Genomic DNA, 17,335 nt, shown 5'->3' on the forward strand with positions numbered 1-17,335 from the left:
AGTCAGTCCTATTGAACCGTCTTATGGTGAGCAGGCAGGCGATACGGATTGCTAGCAGTCGTATTGTACCATCTTCTGCCAGGCAGGCAAGAGATGAGGATGGCTAGTCGTACTGTACCATCTTCTGCCGAGCAGCCATGAGATGTGGATGGCATGCAGTCCTTCTGCACCGTCTGCTGCCAGGCAAAGATGTAAAAGATAGATGGAGTGGATCAAAACAAGAAATAGACCAGATTTGTTTTGTACTCATTTGCTTCACCCCCCTCCCCTGTCTAGGGGACTCATTCCTCTAGGTCACACTGCAGTCAGTCACAGAGAAGGTGCAGCGAGGTAAATCTAGCCATGTATCAATCAGAGGCCAGACTAACCTCCTTGTTCCAATAAGAACAATAACTTAGGTGCACCATTTCTTATTGGAACCCTTCGTGAAGTCTTGCCTGAAATACTCCTTGATGTAAAGCCACCCCCTTTGTTGATTTTAGCTCCCTGAAGACAACCCTGTAAGCCGTGTCGTCAGTCGCCCCTCCCTCCGTCAGAGCAACGGCAGACAATCGTTCCACGCCTTTTTTCTGTGCAGACGCCATACCAAGGCAAACATGGAGGCCGCTCTGCTCACTTTGGCAGTTAGGAGCACATTAAACACCACACGCATTATCCAGCAGTATATGCAGCACCGGAACCTGGCAGAGCAATACTGGGCGAGGAGGCGACGTCAGCGCGGTCACGTGAGTGATCAGGACATGGACACAGACACAGATTTCTCTGAAAGCATGGGCCCTGCCAATGCATGCATCATGGTGCTAATGGGGCAGGTTCATGCTGTGGAACGCCGATTCTGGGCTCGGGAAACAAGCACAGACTGGTGGGACCGCATAGTGTTGCAGGTCTGGGACGATTCCCAGTGGCTGCGAAACTTTCGCATGCATAAGGACACTTTCATGGAACTTTGTGACTTGCTTTCCCCTGCCCTGAAGCGCATGAATACCAAGATGAGAGCAGCCCTCACAGTTGAGAAGCGAGTGGCAATAGCCCTGTGGAAGCTTGCAACGCCAGACAGCTACCAGGCAGTTGGGAATCAATTTGGAGTGGGCAAATCTACTGTGGGGGCTGCTGTGATGCAAGTAGCCCACGCAATCAAAGATCTGCTGATATCAAGGGTAGTGACCCTGGGAAATGTGCAGGTCATAGTGGATGGCTTTGCTGCAATGGGATTCCCTAACTGTGGTGGGGCCATAGACGGAACCCATATCCCTATCTTGGCACCGGAGCACCAAGCCACCGAGTACATAAACCGCAAGGGGTACTTTTCAATAGTGCTGCAAGCTCTGGTGGATCACAAGGGACGTTTCACCAACATCAACGTGGGATGGCCAGGAAAGGTACAGCAGAGCAGCACACAGCAGGAGTTTGCCTGGGAGTTCGCCTGGAGGGAGCCCAGTGAGGCTTACGTCTTGCAAACTGCTCTGAGGAAGCTCATAGTAGGAAGGTGATATGGAAGGGGGGGGTTCAGCTGTTGTGACCTGCACTGGATGTGCCATGTTTGTCTTTCTTCCACAGGACAGAAGCGACTTTGTCTGTACAAAGTGCAAGCTGGTCTCCATATTGGAAGAGAAGATTGAAGGTCTGGAGCAACAGATAACAACCCTGCGTTGCATACGGGAAACTGAGGATTTCCTGGACGAAACTCAGGATAGGCTTCTAGGGGCACAAAGCTCTACAGATATAGAGCAGGTTGCACAGAGGAGCCAAGAGACCAGTGAAGAAGCTTGGCAACATGTGACCTCCAGAAGAGGTAAGCGGAATGTCCGGGTTCCAGTAACACAGACACAGGTAACTAACCGCTTTCATGTTCTCTCCACAGGTATCGTTGCGGAGAGTGGACCAGATGATATGTCTGGGGCGAGAAAGCAGAAGGAGACTCCGCTGGTTGGAAGGCATGAGATGCGCTGTCCTGAGGTTGGGGGTTCCACGACCACCACCCCCAAGAGGAGAAGGCGGGTGGTGGTGGTCGGGGACTCTCTCCTCCGGGGGACTGAGTCATCTATCTGCCGCCCTGACCGGGAAAACCGAGAAGTCTGCTGCTTGCCAGGGGCTAAGATTCGTGATGTGACGGAGAGACTGCCGAGACTCATCAAGCCCTCGGATCGCTACCCCTTCCTGCTTCTCCACGTGGGCACCAATGATACTGCCAAGAATGACCTTGAGCGGATCACTGCGGACTATGTGGCTCTAGGAAGAAGAATAAAGGAGTTGGAGGCGCAAGTGGTGTTCTCGTCCATCCTCCCCGTGGAAGGAAAAGGCCTAGGTAGGGAGCGTCGAATCGTGGAAGTCAACGAATGGCTACGCAGATGGTGTCGGAGAGAAGGCTTTGGTTTCTTTGACCATGGGATGGTGTTCCATGAAGGAGGACTGCTGGGTAGAGACGGGCTCCATCTTACGAAGAGAGGGAAGAGCATCTTTGCCAGCAGGCTGGCTAACCTAGTGAGGAGGGCTTTAAACTAGGTTCACCGGGGGAAGGAGACCAAAGCCCTGAGGTAAGTGGGAAAGCGGGATACCGGGAGGAAGCACAGGCAGGAATGTCTGTGAGGGGAGGGCTCCTGCCTCATACTGGCAATGAGGGGCGATCAACAGGTTATCTCAAGTGCTTATATACAAATGCACAAAGCCTTGGAAACAAGCAGGGAGAACTGGAGGTCCTGGTGATGTCAAGGAACTATGACGTGATCGGAATAACAGAGACTTGGTGGGATAACTCATATGACTGGAGTACTGTCATGGATGGTTATAAACTGTTCAGGAAGGACAGGCAGGGCAGAAAAGGTGGGGGAGTAGCACTGTATGTAAGGGAGCAGTATGACTGCTCAGAGCTCCGGTACGAAACTGCAGAAAAACCTGAGTGTCTCTGGATTAAGTTTAGAAGTGTGTGCAACAAGAGTGATGTAGTGGTGGGAGTCTGCTATAGACCACCGGACCAGGGGGATGAGGTGGATGAGGCTTTCTTCCGGCAGCTCACGGAAGCTACTAGATCGCATGCCCTGATTCTCATGGGTGACTATAATTTTCCTGATATCTGCTGGGAGAGCAATACAGCGGTGCATAGACAATCCAGGAAGTTTTTGGAAAGCGTAGGGGACAATTTCCTGGCGCAAGTGCTAGAGGAGCCAACTAGGGGGGGTGCTTTTCTTGACCTGCTGCTCACAAACCGGGTAGAATTAGTGGGGGAAGCAAAAGTGGATGGGAATCTGGGAGGCAGTGACCATGAGTTGGTTGAGTTCAGGATCCTGACGCAGGGAACAAAGGTAAGCAGCAGGATACGGACCCTGGACTTCAGGAAAGCAGACTTCGACTCCCTCAGGGAACGGATGGCCAGGATCCCCTGGGGGACTAACTTGAAGAGGAAAGGAGTCCAGGAGAGCTGGCTGTATTTCAAGGAATCCCTGTTGAGGTTACAGGGACAAACCATCCCGATGAGTCGAAAGAATAGTAAATATGGCAGGCGACCAACTTGGCTTAATGGTGAAATCCTAGCGGATCTTAAACATAAAAAAGAAGCTTACAAGAAGTGGAAGGTTGGACATATGACCAGGGAAGAGTATAAAAATATTGCTCGGGCATGTAGGAATGTTATCAGGAGGGCCAAATCGCACCTGGAGCTGCAGCTAGCCAGAGATGTCAAGAGTAACAAGAAGGGTTTCTTCAGGTATGTTGGCAACAAGAAGAAAGCCAAGGAATGTGTGGGCCCCTTACTGAATGAGGGAGGCAACCTAGTGACAGAGGATGTGGAAAAAGCTAATGTACTCAATGCTTTTTTTGCCTCTGTTTTCACTAACAAGGTCAGCTCCCAGACTGCTGCGCTGGGCATCACAAAATGCGGAAGAGATGGCCAGCCCTCTGTGGAGATAGAGGCGGTTAGGGACTATTTAGAAAAGCTGGACGTGCACAAGTCCATGGGGCCGGACGAGTTGCATCCGAGAGTGCTGAAGGAATTGGCGGCTGTGATTGCAGAGCCACTGGCCATTATCTTTGAAAACTCGTGGCGAACCGGGGAAATCCCGGATGACTGGAAAAAGGCTAATGTAGTGCCAATCTTTAAAAAAGGGAAGAAGGAAGATCCTGGGAACTACAGGCCAGTCAGCCTCACCTCAGTCCCTGGAAAAATCATGGAGCAGGTCCTCAAAGAATCAATCCTGAAGCACTTGCATGAGAGGAAAGTGATCAGGAACAGCCAGCATGGATTCACCAAGGGAAGGTCATGCCTGACTAATCTAATCGCCTTTTATGATGAGATTACTGGTTCTGTGGATGAAGGGAAAGCAGTGGATGTATTGTTTCTTGACTTTAGCAAAGCTTTTGACACGGTCTCCCATAGTATTCTTGTCAGCAAGTTAAGGAAGTATGGGCTGGATGAATGCACTATAAGGTGGGTAGAAAGCTGGCTAAATTGTCGGGCTCAACGGGTAGTGATCAATGGCTCCATGTCTAGTTGGCAGCCGGTATCAAGTGGAGTGCCCCAAGGGTCGGTCCTGGGGCCGGTTTTATTCAATATCTTCATAAATGATCTGGAGGATGGTGTGGATTGCACTCTCAGCAAATTTGCGGATGATACTAAACTGGGAGGAGTGGTAGATACGCTGGAGGGGAGGGATAGGATACAGAAGGACCTAGACCAATTGGAAGATTGGGCCAAAAGGAATCTGATGAGGTTCAATAAGGATAAGTGCAGGGTCCTGCACTTAGGACGGAAGAACCCAATGCACAGCTACAGACTAGGGACCGAATGGCTAGGCAGCAGTTCTGCAGAAAAGGACCTAGGGGTGACAGTGGACGAGAAGCTGGATATGAGTCAGCAGTGTGCCCTTGTTGCCAAGAAGGCCAATGGCATTTTGGGATGTATAAGTAGGGGCATAGCGAGCAGATCGAGGGACGTGATCGTTCCCCTCTATTCGACATTGGTGAGGCCTCATCTGGAGTACTGTGTCCAGTTTTGGGCCCCACACTTCAAGAAGGATGTGGATAAATTGGAGAGAGTCCAGCGAAGGGCAACAAAAATGATTAGGGGACTGGAACACATGAGTTATGAGGAGAGGCTGAGGGAGCTGGGATTGTTTAGCCTGCAGAAGAGAAGAATGAGGGGGGATTTGATAGCTGCTTTCAACTACCTGAAAGGGGGTTCCAAAGAGGATGGCTCTAGACTGTTCTCAATGGTAGCAGATGACAGAACGAGGAGTAATGGTCTCAAGTTGCAGTGGGGGAGGTTTAGATTGGATATTAGGAAAAACTTTTTCACTAAGAGGGTGGTGAAACACTGGAATGCGTTACCTAGGGAGGTGGTAGAATCTCCTTCCTTAGAGGTTTTTAAGGTCAGGCTTGACAAAGCCCTGGCTGGGATGATTTAACTGGGAATTGGTCCTGCTTTGAGCAGGGGGTTGGACTAGATGACCTTCTGGGGTCCCTTCCAACCCTGATATTCTATGATTCTATGATTCTATGCTCGCATCTTCAGGAACTATGGTCTGTTTCAAAAGCTGCAGGAAGGGACTTTATTCCCAGACCAGAAAATAACTGTTGGGGACGTTGAAATGCCTATATGTATCCTTGGGGACCCAGCCTACCCCTTAATGCCATGGCTCATGAAGCCGTACACAGGCAGCCTGGACAGTAGTCAGGAGCTGTTCAACTACAGGCTGAGCAAGTGCAGAATGGTGGTAGAATGTGCATTTGGACGTTTAAAGGCGCGCTGGTGCAGTTTACTGACTCGCTTAGACCTCAGCGAAACCAATATTCCCACTGTTATTACTGCTTGCTGTGTGCTCCACAATATCTGTGAGAGTAAGGGGGAGACGTGTATGGTGGGGTGGGAGGTTGAGGCAAATCGCCTGGCTGCTGGTTACGCGCAGCCAGACACCAGGGCGGTTAGAAGAGCACAGGAGGCGCGGTACGCATCAGAGAAGCTTTGAAAACCAGTTTCATGACTGGCCAGGCTACGGTGTGAAAGTTCTCTTTGTTTCTCCTTGATGAAACCCCCCGCCCCTTGGTTCACTCTACTTGCCTGTAAGCTAACCACTCTCCCCTCCTCCCTTCAATCATTGCTTGCAGAGGCAATAAAGTCATTGTTGCTTCACATTCATGCATTCTTTATTCATTCATCACACAAATAGGGGGATGACTACCAAGGTAGCCCAGGAAGGGTGGTGGAGGAAGGAAGGAAAATGCTACACAGCACTTTAAAAGTTTACAACTTTAAAATTTATTGAATGCCAGCCTTCTTTTTTTGGGGCAATCCTCTGTGGCGAAGTGGCTGGTTGGCTGGTGGCCCCCCCACAGCGTTCTTGGGCGTCTGGGTGTGGAGGCTATGCAACTTGGGGAGGAGGGCGGTTGGTTACACAGGGCCTGTAGTGGCAGTCTGTGCTCCAGCTGCCTTTGCTGCAGCTCAACCATACACTGGAGCATACTTGTTTGGTCCTCCAGCAGCCTCAGTATTGAATCCTGCCTCCTCTCACCACGTTGCCGCCACATTTGAGCTTCAGCCCTGTCTTCAGCCCGCCACCTCTCCTCCCGGTCATTTTGTGCTTTCCTGCACTCTAACATTATTTGCCTCCACGCATTTGTCTGTGCTCTGTCAGTGGGGGAGGACAGCATGAGCTCAGAGAACATTTCATCACAAGTGCGTTTTTTTTTCCTTTCTAATCTTCACTAGCCTCTGGGAAGGAGAAGATCCTGTGATCATTGAAACACATGCAGCTGGTGGAGAAAAAAAAAGGGACAGCAGTATTTAAAAAGACACATTTTATAAAACAGTGGCTACACTCTTTCAGGGCAAACCTTGCTGTTAACATTACATACATAGTACATGTGCTTTCGTTACAAGGTCGCATTTTGCCTCCCCCCACCGCGTGGCTACCCCCTCAACCCTCCCCCCTCCCTGTGGCTAACAGCGGGGAACATTTCTGTTCAGCTGCAGGCAAACAGCCCAGCAGGAACGGGCTCCTCTGAGTGTCCCCTGAAGAAAAGCACCCTATTTCAACCAGGTGACCATGAATGATATCTCACTCTCCTGAGGATAACACAGAGAGATAAAGAACGGATGTTGTTTGAACGCCAGCAAACATTCACTGCAATGCTTTGTTGTACAATGATTCCTGAGTACGTGTTACTGGCCTGGAGTGGTAAAGTGTCCTACTATGAAGGATGCAATAAGGCTGCCCTCTCCAGAAATCTTTTGCAAAGGCTTTGGGAGTACATCCAGGAGAGCGAATGCCAGGGCAAAGTAATCCTTTCACATGCTTGCTTTTAAACCATGTATAGTATTTTAAAAAGGTACACTCACCGGAGGTCCCTTCTCCGCCTGCTGGGTCCAGGAAGCAGCCTTGGGAGGGTTTGGGGGGTACTGGCTCCAGGTCCAGGGTGAGAAACAGTTCCTGGCTGTTGGGAAAACCGGTTTCTCCGCTTGCTTGCTGTGAGCTATCTACAACCTCATCATCATCATCATCTTCTTCGTCCCCAAAACCTGCTTCTGTGTTGCCTCCATCTCCATTGAAGGAGTCAAACAACCCGGCTGGGGTAGTGGTGGCTGAACCCCCTAAAATGGCATACAGCTCATCATAGAAGCGGCATGTTTGGGGCTCTGACCCGGAGCGGCCGTTCGCCTCTCTGGTTTTCTGGTAGGCTTGCCTCAGCTCCTTAAGTTTCACGCGGCACTGCTTCGGGTCCCTGTTATGGCCTCTGTCCTTCATGTCCTGGGAGATTTTGACAAAGGTTTTGGCATTTCGAACACTGGAACGGAGTTCTGATAGCACCGATTCCTCTCCCCATACAGCTATCAGATCCCGTACGTCCCGTTCAGTCCATGCTGGAGCTCTTTTGTGATTCTGGGACTCCATCATGGTTACCTCTGCTGATGAGCTCTGCATGGTCACCTGCAGCTTGCCACGCTGGCCAAACAGGAAATGAGATTCAAAAGTTCGCGGTTCTTTTCCTGTCTACCTGGCCGGTGTATCTGAGTTGAGAGTGCTGTCCAGAGCGGTCACAATGGAGCACTCTGGGAAAGCTCCCGGAGGCCAATACCGTCGAATTGTGTCCACAGTACCCCAAATTCGACCCGGCAAGGCCGATTTAAGCGCTAATCCACTTGTCAGGGGTGGAGTAAGGAAATCGATTTTAAGAGCCCTTTAAGTCGAAATAAAGGGCTTCATCATGTGGACGGGTGCAGGTTTACATCGATTTAACGCTGCTAAATTCGACCTAAAGTCCTAGTTTAGACCACGGCACAGATAGCTACAGAACAGCCAAGCAGCAGGTGACTGTACTCCTAGCACCTGCTCTTTGAGGCAAAGGAGCCAACTAAAAATAGCCATCCCATGCCCAGGGCAAGCAGTGCTAATCGGCAGTATGCAAGTGCTGCATTAACAGACAAATTTAGGACTCAGCCCGGCAAATTGCTCCAGGAGAGGCTCAGTCACAACAGAAAGCATCATTGTTCTGCACTCAGTTGCAAAACTCAAGGCCTTCAGAAACTGTAAGCACAAGAAAACAGTTACCAAGCTGAAACACATGTAAAAACCAGTACAATAGGACACACTATTCAGACAGTGTATGCTTCACATATATGCCTCTCTACAGCAACTTCACCAGACTGCTATCACTCTCATTGCTTGATATGTAACTAATGGATGTATGCCTGCACCCCTGAGTCATATCCTAAGAGCAGTCAATCGCTAGGACCTACACCCTAGCAATAACGATAGCACAGTGACTAAATAACTTATGTAACAGCAGCAGCTTCTGCTAGATACAGTCAGGCAGACCACAAGCCGTGCCCACATTTGTGATCCCAAAGTTGCTGAGGCTCACGCAACAAGCAAAGAATAAAGCTTCCGACAGCTATGTGCCACAGAGACAATGCCAGTCACGCTACACAAGCACTTGTCCCTCTCTACAGATTATCATCCCACAAGCAAACAGGAGCTCACCACGCACACTGATGTAGTTATCACAGGAAAAAAAGAGTCAGAGGTAAGGCACTGAGGACCATGTGATTCGCTTTCTGCTCTGTTTGTGACTCACGTGAGTCGAGAGCACAGCTCTGTGCTCAAGGCACTGTCAGCCTATTGTCCTTAAACAATACACCAGAACCATAACTGAGATGCGTGGCATGGTCAAATGCAGTCGTGATGGTATAACAGGACCTATCTCACCGTACGGGACGATAGTCTCTCCCACTCCCAACCTCCAGCAGTGGAAGCACTTCAGATGAGGCATTGAACAAGGGCATGACATGAATGTGAGCAAGAAAACCACATAAACCAAGGGCCAGAACTTGCATCATTACATTACCAAGGATTGGTGTTTGTTATCTGAGAGATTGCATTTGGATAACTTGCAGCAAGCATGGACCTTACAGCTGACCAAGGTAAATGACTGCAGAATTAGCATGGCTTCTACACACAGGACAAGACAGGAGCCGCAGAAGGTCCCTAAAAGTGGGTGGGGCCACAGGCACCCGAACTGTGGCCCCGCCCCCTGCTACCCCTTCTTCCTGAGCCCCCACCCTCACCCTGCCCCTTCCCCCAAGGCCCCACCCCCACACCACCCCTTCTCCCCATGCTCCCACCCTCACACCACCCCCAGCACCTCTTCCCCCCAACATCCCACCCCCTGCTCACTCCTCTCTGCCCCACCACCATTCACCCTTATAGCTGGTAAAAAGTGGGAGGCCATAGCTTCCTGGCCCCCCTGTTCCAGCGCCCCTGATACAACACCTTTATCATCTGTATCAACCAAAGGCCAATAGATCAATTCCCTCACCCGGTGACAGCAAAACCACACTCTGGTAAATCTAGCAAATCAGCAAGAACTAAGCAACTACTTTCTAAAGAGAAGGTGAGCAATTCTAGAGATCTTCAAAAGCAACAATATAATTCCACTCCCAAGAGTCATTTCATGACTGAGACACATTAATTCGTGCTGTGGCCTGAAATCACCTTACTAGCAGGACATATACGGTTGGGAAACGACAGGTGCTCAGATACCACGCATAATATATAAACCTAGTATCAGGGGCTTTGCCTGCAGCAGAATCCCTCTCCTGGCAACTTAATGAGCGTGGCAGGCCCTGACAGAAGCTGTCTGATTGACTGCATCGCCTGACTGAAGGAGTCTGCAGGCTGATACCTCAGCTCAGTAGCAGCAGCAGTCCAGTGTCTGCTCAATGCATTTCTAGCCTGCAGCTGTGCTTGGTCCCACGCCTGGGTCTAGCTCCCAGCTTCTTCTTGATTTCTGACTCGTGGCTCAGACCCTCAGATCCACTTTCTGACTGTAACTCCAGTTAACCCTTTGGCTTAGGCTTTGGTTTCTGACACCCAGCTCTGGCCCTCTGCTACACCTTCTGGCTGTGACGCCAGTCACACCTTCAGCTTAGGCTTTGATTCTGCAACCCTGACTTTGCTCCTGGACTTCGTTCTCTGTGGAGAAAGAAGTGGTTCAGGACTATTTAGAAAAGCTGGATGAGCACAAGTCCATGGGGCCGGATCCGCTGCATCCGTGAGTGCTAAAGGAGTTGGCGGATGTGATTGCAGAGCCATTGGCCATTATCTTTGAAAACTCATGTAGTTATCATGGCGATTGGGGGAAGTCCCGGATGACTGGAAAAAGGCTAATGTAGTGCCCATCTTTAAAAAAGGGAAGAAGGAGGATCCTGGGACCTACAGGCCAGTCAGCCTCACCTCAGTCCCTGGAAAAATCATGGAGCAGATCCTCAAGGAATCAATTCTGAAGCACTTAGAGGAGAGGAAAGTGATCAGGAACAGTCAGCATGGATTCACCAAGGGCAAGTCATGCCTGACTAATCTAATTGCTTTCTATGACGAGATAACTGGCTCCGTGGATGAGGGGAAAGCGGTGGACGTGTTGTTCCTTGACTTTAGCAAAGCTTTTGACACGGTCTCCCACAGTATTCTTGCCGGCAAGTTAAAGTAGTATGGGCTGGATGAATGGACTATAAGGTGGATAAAAAGCTGGCTAGATTGTCGGATTCAAAGGGTAGTGATCAATGGCTCCATGTCTAGTTGGCAGCCGGTATCAAGTGGAGTGCACCAAGGGTCGGTCCTGGGGCTGGTTTTGTTCAGTATCTTCATAAATGATCTGGAGGATGGTGTGGATTGCACCCTCAGCAAGTTTGCAGATGACACTAAACTGGGAGGAGAGGTAGGGATAGGATAAGGAGGGCTAGACAAATTAGAGGATTGGGCCAAAAGAAATCTGATGAGGTTCAACAAGGACAAGTGCAGAGTCCTGCACTTAGGACGGAAGAATCCCATGCACCGCTACAGACTAGGGACCGAATGGCTCAGCAGCAGTTCAGCAGAAAAGGACCTAGGGGTTACAGTGGACAAAAAGCTGGATATGAGTCAACAGTGTGCCCTTGTTGCCAAGAAGGCCAATGGCATTTTGGGATGTATATGTAGGGGCATTGCCAGCAGATCGAGGGACGTGATCGTTTCCCTCTCTTCGACATTGGTGAGGCCTCATCTGGAGTACTGTGTCCAGTTTTGGGCCCCACACTACAAGAAGGATGTGGAAAAATTGGAAAGAGTCCAGCGGAGGGCAACAAAAATGATTAGGGGACTGGAACACATAACTTATGAGGAGAGGCTGAGGGAACTGGGATTGTTTAGTCTGCAGAAGAGAAGAATGAGGGGGGATTTGATAGCTGCTTTCACCTACCTGAAAGGGGGTTCCAAAGAGGATGGATCTAGACTATTCTCAGTGGTAGCTGATGATAGAACAAGGAGTAATGGTCTCAAGTTGCAGTGGGGGAGGTTTAGGTTGGATATTAGGAAAAACTTTTTCACTAGGAGGGTGGTGAAACACTGGAATGCGTTACCTAGGGAGGTGGTGGAAACTCCTTCCTTAGATATTTTTAAGATCAGGCTTGACAAAGCCCTGGCTGGGATGATTTAGTTGGGGATTGGTCCTGCTTTGAGCAGGGGGTTGGACTAGATGACCTCCTGAGGTCCCTTCCAACCCTGATATTCTATGATTCCCTCATGTGGATTCAGCTCTAACTGGTAGGAGGGACTCTTGCTCAAAACACTAGGTCAGACTGCCCGTGATTAGTGGCTGACACCTAGAGGGCCAGATTAGACAGACATCAAAAGGACATTCCTTTATGTGTAGATCAACAATCACTTAGTTCACACATCTGAAAGGTGAAATTCAAGTCCGGTTCATGTTCAAAGGGAGGGAGATCCCTCTCATCACTTGAGTATCAGTTGAACACAATGTTTTATCGATATACAATTGAATCCCATTTATCCAAGCCTCCATTATCCAGCTCCCCATATTAACTGAACTACCAGCCGCCCCAGGGCTGACAGCAGCTGAGGCTCGGGTGGTCAGCCCCAGGCAGTTAGTTGGTGGTTCAGTTAATACAGAGGGCTGGATAATGGAGGCTCGGATAAACCAGGTTCTACTGTATAGGTTTTCATTTGTTCACAAAATGTAAAAATAAGACTCTCTGTAAAAACACGTATTCCGTGTTTTTCTGTGACAAACTGATTTCTGAGCCCTGATAATAACAACGTAAACAAGCTTGTTGTGCACAAGCAGTTTCTCTCTTTTGATGCTTATGCTGTCCCATGAAACAGGTGGAAAGCGGTGTAATACAGAGATACACAAAACTACAAATGCACATGAACCTTGACATCAGTCCCAACTCGTCTTGGGAGGACAGGATTGCAATACAACATATATTGTGTCAGCAGTACACCACAGTAGGTACATTCTGGCTCACGGTAGTACCCCCAACCCACTCCTTATTCATAGGGATGTAAGGTGTCAAGAACTATCAACACAACAAAAAGAAGAATGGGGACTACATGAACACTGGGGGTGGCAAAGTGACACCCATTCTGTGACGTATTTAATTCTCAGTCTGTGCAGCATGTCAGATAAATTCCCCCAGACAAACCTAGAGCCATTCACACCTTGTAAATGTTGGTACAAGTTACTTTGCACAGGAACCACGCAAAGTATGTTAGATGAATGACCTTAGAGTAGTGCTGTCAGCCAAGATGAGCATAAGGAGAGATTAATAAGATTGGGACTTTTCAGATTAGAAAAGAGACTAATAAGGGGGGATATGATAGAGGTCTATAAAATCATTACTGGTGTGGAGAAAGTAAATAAGAAAGTATTATTTACTCCTTCTCATAACACAAGAACTAGGGGTCACCAAATTAAAATAATAGGCAGCAGGTTTAAAACAAACAAAAGGAAATATTTCTTCACACAACATACAGTCAACCTGTGGAACTCTTTGCCAGACGATGTTGTGAAGGCTAAGACTATAACAGGGTTCAAAAAAGAACTAGATAAATTCATGGAGGATAGGTCCATCAAGGGCTATTAGCCAGGATGGGCAGGGATGTTGTCCCTAGCATCTGTTTGCCAGAAGCTGGGAATGGGTGACATGGGATGGCATGGGGTGATTGCATGTTCTGTTCATTCTCTCTTGGGCACCTGGCATTGGCCACTGTCGGAAGACAGGATACTGGGCTAGATGGTCTGACCCAGTATGGCCATTCTTATGTTCTTACATAAGAGCATGCTAAGCAACACTTTGCAGAGCCATGAGTCAATACACTGAGAGATGCATATGATTTTGAAATGGGGGGTGGAGGCAAGTACACCCTCCAAAACAACCTGGAAATGACATATAATGATGGACTGGGAGCGGTCAGGACACATTTGAGCAGAGGTGTTGGTTACAACAGCTTGTTTACAGCAGTACCAAAGGCAACAGTGATAGTCCCCCAAAAGAGAAAAGCCACATTTGTATGCATCATTGGCTTTGGGTGAAGAAGACACAAATCATACATTAACAGCCGCACAGGCCAATGATTTCATCACTGTACCCTCATGCATGTTGTACCAGCATTCCTATTGGGTATGTATATTTAGAAACACAATGCAGTTTTATTATGACTGTTGCAACAAAAAATTGTGATTATGCATGCTACCTAGGTTCAACTCACATGCCAGCAGACCCACTCCCCCTTGGTGACAGACCATACCTCCTGACTCTGTTGTTGGTAGATTAAATTGTGGTGTGACAAAACGGCTGCTATGAATAATAATGGGCAGTGCTTGTTTACTGTGAGGTTTCCAAGATATACCAATGCTGCATGTTACATGTCTGGTTTCTCTGGCTGCATTTTAACAAAGTGTCTTGGCTCAGCAGTGTATTCTGCTATGGACCCTCTCCTTGCTATTGTGAGTATCACATGAAAGGCAGTTGAGTTCTGCCCCCAGAAACCAGCATATCCCACCGATCTAGCGCATATGCATTTATGTACCATGTTTAAGCCAGACATTGTATCGGAGAGTAAGTAGACAGTTTTTACTTCCCTGAATAGCATAATCAAAGGACAAGGAAGTCAACTGATTAAGACCAAATCCTGGTGCCAGTGAAGTCAATGCAAGTTTGCCAATGACTTAAATGGAGCCAGCTTTAAGAACTGCCCGCACAGTGTATGGGATCAGTATCTAGAAAGGCACTAACTAGTGAAATCCCATGTAGACCAGTTCAGTTTTTCGGACCTTGCCTCTTCCCCTTGAGCATCTCAAAGCACTTTACAAATATTAACGAATTTAGCTCCAAACTAGCGTCACGTAACCACAGTCAACCCTATTTTACAGATAAGGAGACTGAAGCATGAAGAGATGAAGGCTCTGGTCTAAGGCTGCAAAGGGAGATTGTAAGAGCCAGGAATAAACAGGCCAGTCCTGTGCTTTAAGCTCAAAGCCAACTTTCTGCTTTCTCTTTTAGGTTAACTGACGGAAAGGTAGCCATAAACAGTGAGCAGATTAAGACATGGACCTATGGGACTTCCACAATTTAAAGAGAGAAAGACACAGAGAGAAAAATAGGCAGGAAAGTAGTCCTGGAGATGTGATATGCTAAACCACTGCAAAGCAGAGAGCAATGTGGAATTTTTGCGGTAGGTAGAATGCAGTTCTTTTATCACACGCTATTTTAGGCCTGTTTCAGAGAGTGAACAATCTGCAAATGTTAACTTTAACTTTCCCTCAATTACCTAAAGGAGAAAGCAGATAATTAATTATTATTTGTTCCCATTAGTCTGGGGAGCTTTTCCCAATAAAAGTTGGATTTTTATTTTTTTAAAGACACTGTTTAGAAATTTAATGGAAATCATTGGTGCCTGGGATGTACAAAGCAGAGCGACAGTCATTTTAATGACATGTATTAGGCCAAGCCTGCTGATGGGCAGAACTTCTCCATTTTCCAAATCCTTTGTTACTTTATTGAAAAAAGTGAGGATGACCACAGAGTGATACAAAGCTAAGAGATATGCAGATACCCAGGTATTCATATTCTTCTGGGGCAATGTGAAAAAGGACTTCCTGTGTGCCTCCTGCTAAGTCTGAACTATCAGAGAAGATTCATGCTATATTTACATTACAGCCAGCCACCACAGGTGGTTTAGGGAAAGTTGGAAGCAGTTCTAAGACTGACTCTGTGACTGACAGCATACTTGATGAATGCCCACCATCATGCAGATCTACCAATTGGGCAGGACCTCTGACCTCAGTGGGTTTGGTATTGTTATGTGGCTCAACCAAGAGTTTCAAAAGTGCCAACTGATACTGCATTCTTCAGTTTTTGGGGTGCCCAAACTGAGACACCTTAAAGGGGCCTGATTTTCAGAGGGTGGGTATTCAGCATTTTATGCAATGCAGCCCTTTTAAAGTGTCTCAAGTTAAGAACCCAAAAACTGAGGCATCCAAAATCACTTTTTCACTTCTGAAAATCTTGGCCAAGAGACTGTTAGGACAGAATAAATTAACAATGGTCAGAGTTGGGGCAGCCTTGCTCAGTCCTTCCACCAGGTCTAGGTGACTGTTCTTCTATTACTTAGCAATGCTACAGAGTCAAACAAGTTAAAAAATTTACAGCCCATTTTTTTCATACTACATGGTCTCATGTCAGCCTTAACTTGCTAAACAATATTTTACAAATGTGCACTCACTCAGCATATGCATTGATTTTACCCCAGGGCAAAGTCAAACGCTCCTGCTGCAAATTTTATTTATTTTTTTGATAAGCATTTTTTCATTGCGAGGAAATAGCATGGGAGCTAAGTAACTTTGTTGGTTGAGTCATCTGTATACTTTCTGAATCATGTGAGAACCAACTCTAAGTGAGTCACCACTGTAACTGAATCAGGCTGCTAAGTTTCAGATCAACTTAAACAGTATTCTTCAATGGCTGGCTTTAAAACCTTAGTTAATGTTATATCGTTTGTTGTTATGCAAATAAAACACAGTGCTTGGAAACTTTCACAAGGGCAACCTCAAAGAATATTGTCACTCAGCAACTGGATTTGCACTAGTTTGAACATTGCTCTGTCACAGTCAAAACCGTTCCAGGGCCCACATCTGACTCAGGAGACTGAACACTCTCTACATCACGGCTCCAGGGTTGGGACTCATATTGAGCAAAACCTTCCGCAGTGATTGTGAAATACCAAGACAGGCACATTTATAGAAGCTGACCCACATTTATGACACACAACTTAATATACTGAGCCTGCACAACAGAAAATTAATGTTCACATGTTAACAATATCCCAGCAGCCTTGATGGGGAGACAGCTTAGGGGAGAAAAGTTCAGATGTAGCATTTCAAAGGTCTGGTTCTTGATGGTTGCCACTAAACCCATAATTAAATGGTTCAGGACCTGCCCACGTTGTTACTTTTCCCTGCTCCACACACAGTTGGAGATGTTTAACCTCAAAACTAAGAACAGGTCTTCACTACTGATCTATCAGGGATCGATTTATCATGTCTCGTCTAGACGCAATATATCGATCCCCAAACGTGCTCCCCATTGACTCCGGAACTCCAGCTTGCGAGAGGCAGAAGCAGAGTCGACGGGAGAGCGGCAGCGGTCGACTTGTTGCTTTCCTCATGGCCAGGTAAGTTGACCTAAGATACGCCAACTTCAGCAACGCTATTCACGTAGCTGAAGTTGCATATCTTAGGTCGAGCTCCTCCTTCCCCCAGGGTAGACCAGGGCTAAGTTAAGGATGCTAAGCCAAATTCTGCTCTTATTGACATCAGTGTAAATCCAGAGAAATTCCACTGAAGTCAATAGAGTTACTCTGGATTCACACTGGTGTAAGTACAAGCCAATTCTCGTCCATTGTCTTTCCTGCCTTTGTCTGATGTAAAAGGGGATCGTGTATACTGATTTTGAGCAAGGCAGATTGTGCCCCTTCAGCTCGGGCCCATTTTTTGGGTGCAAATGCAAAAG

At 47.7% G+C, this 17,335-nt stretch overlaps 2 protein-coding genes across 2 annotated transcripts in view; both read right to left on the reverse strand.

Annotated features, from left to right (window-relative positions):
• The window catches only part of NSMCE2 (NSE2 SUMO ligase component of SMC5/6 complex), a 187,717-nt gene that overhangs the window by 88,740 nt on the left and 81,642 nt on the right, over positions 1-17,335 (reverse strand).
• Positions 5,650-8,356, reverse strand: LOC140905847 (myb/SANT-like DNA-binding domain-containing protein 7). Its single transcript, XM_073329340.2, has 2 exons — positions 7,328-8,356; positions 5,650-6,741 (listed from the first exon to the last, which is right to left on the reverse strand). The coding sequence occupies exons 1-2, from the start codon at positions 7,908-7,910 to the stop codon at positions 6,659-6,661; spliced, it is 666 nt and encodes a 221-aa protein (XP_073185441.1). The 5' UTR covers positions 7,911-8,356; the 3' UTR covers positions 5,650-6,658.

Source organism: Lepidochelys kempii, chromosome 2 (genome assembly GCF_965140285.1).
Source record: "Lepidochelys kempii isolate rLepKem1 chromosome 2, rLepKem1.hap1, whole genome shotgun sequence".
NCBI lineage: Eukaryota > Metazoa > Chordata > Testudines > Cheloniidae > Lepidochelys > Lepidochelys kempii.

Coding starts and splice junctions, on each gene's coding strand:
- LOC140905847 (XM_073329340.2), bottom strand. CDS start 7,910: ATGCAGAGCTCATCAGCAGAGGTAACCATGATGGAGTCCCAGAATCAC. Junction 6,742..7,327: donor AGGCGGAGAAGGGACCTCCG/GTGAGTGTACCT, acceptor TTTCTCCACCAG/CTGCATGTGTTTCAATGATC.